Source organism: Nanorana parkeri, unplaced genomic scaffold (genome assembly GCF_000935625.1).
Source record: "Nanorana parkeri isolate BGI_ZX_2015 unplaced genomic scaffold, ASM93562v1 scaffold12, whole genome shotgun sequence".
Lineage (NCBI taxonomy): Eukaryota > Metazoa > Chordata > Amphibia > Anura > Dicroglossidae > Nanorana > Nanorana parkeri.
Window position 1 is genome coordinate 1,250,153 of NW_017306280.1, and position 3,748 is coordinate 1,253,900.

A 3,748-nucleotide genomic window follows, 5' to 3' on the forward strand; every position below is an offset into this window, starting at 1 on the left:
AAGGAATTTTTGCCATACTTGCACGAAGTGCAGCATTTATCTGCTGGAACCAAATAAGGATAAACTCTCCTCAGCCGCCTGTTCTCCGCGGAAAGGCATTTGGCATTTAACCGGACCTGAGGAATTATAAACACAACAGGCCACGCCCAGCTGTCAAACTCCAGCGTGCCGCGCCACATGAACCGCCTCCCCGCGCTTCCATTGGCTGCCTGAGATCCCTGGAGCGCGGCGATCACGCCCGTCCTGGCATCGCTTCACCTGCGTTGCCATGGCTATGCGACTCTCGTGCATGTGAAGAACGTCCCGCCCGCAAGCGGAGGAGAGTTTTCATTGGTAGAGGGGGCAGTCCAATCGCGCAAGAGTTGGTGACGGCAGTGCCCGCGGGGCTCAGAGCCGCTGCCGCTTCCGCCGATTGGCTGAAATTCGCTAGCCGGCTGGCACCAGGAGAGGAGGGCGGGGCATTATAAAAGAGCTCACGGACAGAGCCGCCGCGCAGTAGTTGAGCTTGAGCAGCACGTGAGGTGAGCTGAAATAAATTACAACGAAACATGTCCGCTTGCGGTCCGGCAGTGGGCATCGACCTGGGCACCACCTACTCCTGCGTGGGGGTCTTCCAGCTTGGCAAGGTGGAGATCATTGCCAATGACCAGGGCAACCGCACCACCCCCAGCTATGTTGCCTTCACTGACACAGAGAGGCTGATAGGCGATGCAGCCAAGAACCAGGTGGCCATGAACCCCAACAACACGGTCTTTGATGCCAAGCGTCTGATAGGCCGGCGCTTCGACGACTCCACCGTGCAGTCTGACATGAAGCATTGGCCCTTCACCGTGGTGAACGACGGGGGGAAACCCAAGGTGCAGGTGGAGTACAAGGGTGAGATGAAGACCTTCTCCCCCGAGGAGATCTCGTCCATGGTGCTGACCAAGATGAAGGAGATCGCCGAGGCTTACCTGGGTCGCCAGGTGCCCAACGCCGTTGTCACCGTGCCGGCCTACTTTAACGACTCGCAGCGGCAGGCCACCAAGGACGCGGGCACCATCTCCGGAATCAACGTGCTGCGCATCATTAATGAGCCCACTGCTGCCGCCATCGCCTACGGCCTGGACAAGAAGGGCACCGGAGAGCGAAACGTCCTCATCTTCGACCTGGGCGGTGGCACCTTCGATGTGTCCGTGCTCACCATCGACGACGGCATCTTCGAGGTCAAGTCCACGGCCGGCGACACTCACCTTGGGGGCGAGGACTTTGACAACCGCATGGTCAACCACTTCGCGGACGAGTTCAAGCGCAAGCACAAGAAAGACCTAAGCAGCAACAAACGCGCCCTGCGGCGTCTGCGAACGGCCTGCGAGCGTGCCAAGCGCACCCTGTCCTCCAGCACCCAGGCCAGCATCGAGATCGACTCGCTCTACGAAGGCACCGACTTCTACACATCCATCACCCGCGCCCGCTTCGAGGAGCTCAACGGCGACCTGTTCCGCGGCACTCTGGAGCCGGTGGAGAAGTCGCTGCGCGACGCCAAGCTGGACAAGGCGCAGATCCAGGAGATCGTGCTGGTCGGCGGCTCCACCCGCATCCCCAAGATCCAGAAGATGCTGCAGGACTTCTTCAACGGCAAGGAGCTCAACAAGAGCATCAACCCCGACGAGGCAGTGGCGTACGGGGCGGCGGTGCAGGCGGCCATCCTGACCGGGGACAAGTCGGAGAATGTGCAGGACCTGCTGCTGCTTGACGTGGCGCCACTTTCGCTGGGCATTGAAACGGCAGGCGGGGTGATGACGCCGCTCATTAAGAGGAACACCACCATCCCCACCAAGCAGACGCAGACCTTCACCACCTACTCCGACAACCAGAACAGCGTGCTGATCCAGGTGTACGAGGGCGAGAGGTCCATGACCAAGGATAACAACCTGCTGGGGAAGTTCGACCTGACCGGGATCCCCCCAGCGCCCAGAGGGGTGCCGCAGATTGAGGTAATACACTGAAGGGGGGTGAACAGGCATTAGGTTGTGTTAGTTCACACTAGTTCCTGCTGCATCGATGATCTGACTGACGGACTAAAGATCAATGCAGCTTGCAGGAACCTCCCCAGTGACCAGGTCCTGGATTCTCTGTGTGTGCATTCTGCTGTGTTGGAATACGTAGCAGAATGCATGGCAATAGGGCTGATGTACCAAAGCAGAGACCGTACACAGAGATAGGGCAGGGTTGGACTAAACCCAGGAGCCAGGTCGCCATAGCTCCTTGAAAATGACGCCTGGCGTCTCACTTTTGAGGGTTTCTCTAGATGTTGTCAATGGCGCTGACCAATCCTGATGGCTCCTGGATTCCATATTAATTTGTCCACCCCTAGCATAGTTAACATTTGCTATACATAAAAGGGAATTTACCAAAACTGGAGCAGCAGAATGTGGCACAGTTACCCATGGCAACCAATCAGGTTCTCGCTTTCATTTGCAAACCTCAACAGTACAAATTGAAAAGAGAAGCTGTTTGGTTGCCATGCTCCAGATTCCTCCTGCTCCTGTTTTGATACATTCCCACAAAGTGGGGGGAATTTAGCAGAATCTAGAGCAGTTGCCCAGGGCAACCAATCAGCTTCTCTCTTCAGAAAATAACGTGAGGCTGTGTTCACTTTGGTGTTGATTTACTAAAGACCTACGGACTGTTTAACTAACAGAGAATTTTAACTTTGCAAAGTAAATTGTCACTTAGCTTATTAAAGGTGGTGAAAGTGAGCTGACAATCATCCAATCACGGCAATAAAAATGTTTTTTTTTGTTTCACGATCGGGTATTCTTTGCAGGTATTAATAAGAGTCACCTCATTCACCTAGTGATCATTCACTTTGCACAGTGAATGTGCTCTACTCCTTTACTAAATCAAGCCCTGTGTGTCAGTGTGAATAAGCCCCACTTGTTGCCCATGTAGCAGTTTGTAGCAGATCTCAACCACAAACTTCACAGCTCAGCAGTTATTATTGAGGCCGATGAATGATGTTGGTGGGATGTCTTCATTCTGAAAGCTGGAGGACAATGCCTAATAATAATGTATAATGTGATATAGGAATGATTATATAATGATGAAATAGCAATAATACCAGGAGGGGGATTTATCAAAACTGGAGCAGGCAGAATCTGGAGCAGTTGCCCATAGTAACTTCTTTTTTAAGTTTGTTCAGTTCAGGTTTGAAGATGAAAGCTGATTGGCTGCCACGGGCAACTGCCAGTGTGAAGTGAGGTGACGTGGTCTTGTGCTCACTCCATGCATCCTCAGGGGAGAAAAGAAGCCGCCTCTTTATACAATTAGAGGTTTGGAAACAACCCAGGACCAGTTTGGAAAATCTGATTCCACATATAGTTACATAGTATTTGAGGTTGAATAAAGACATTAGTCCATCAAGTCCAACCTATTAGGATCTCATTCTAGGAGTACCCGTACCCCTGTATATTACGGTCCCTTAAGAAATCGTCCAAAAGTTTCTTGAACAATTCCACGTTTTTTGCTGAAATCACCGTCTGTGGCAGTGAGTTCCAGACCCTAACTGATCTTACTGTGAAGAACCCCCTTCGCCCCTTGTGCTGGAATTTCTTTTCCACCAATTTTAGGTGGTGGCCTCTAGTTTTTGTAATGGAGTTAAATCAGGGTCAGTTTAAATTTCAGTATGTGCTGCAGCGGAGGCAGGAGTGCTGGTAAGGAGCGTATAATTGGGGTGGGGGGGGGGGGCCCCTTTACAAAGCAAATA

The 3,748-nt window shown here is 52.5% G+C and overlaps 1 protein-coding gene across 4 annotated transcripts in view; it reads left to right on the forward strand.

Moving 5' to 3' along the window:
- The first annotated feature begins 526 nt into the window (after positions 1-526).
- Positions 527-3,748, forward strand: part of HSPA2 (heat shock protein family A (Hsp70) member 2) — a 9,948-nt gene continuing 6,726 nt past the window's right edge. For all 4 annotated transcript variants that reach the window (XM_018556443.1, XM_018556458.1, XM_018556451.1 and 1 more), the window contains exon 1: positions 527-1,976. In XM_018556443.1, the coding sequence (XP_018411945.1) occupies positions 549-1,976 (1,428 nt within the window). In that variant the 5' untranslated portion in view covers positions 527-548. The remainder of the gene's footprint in view (positions 1,977-3,748) is intronic.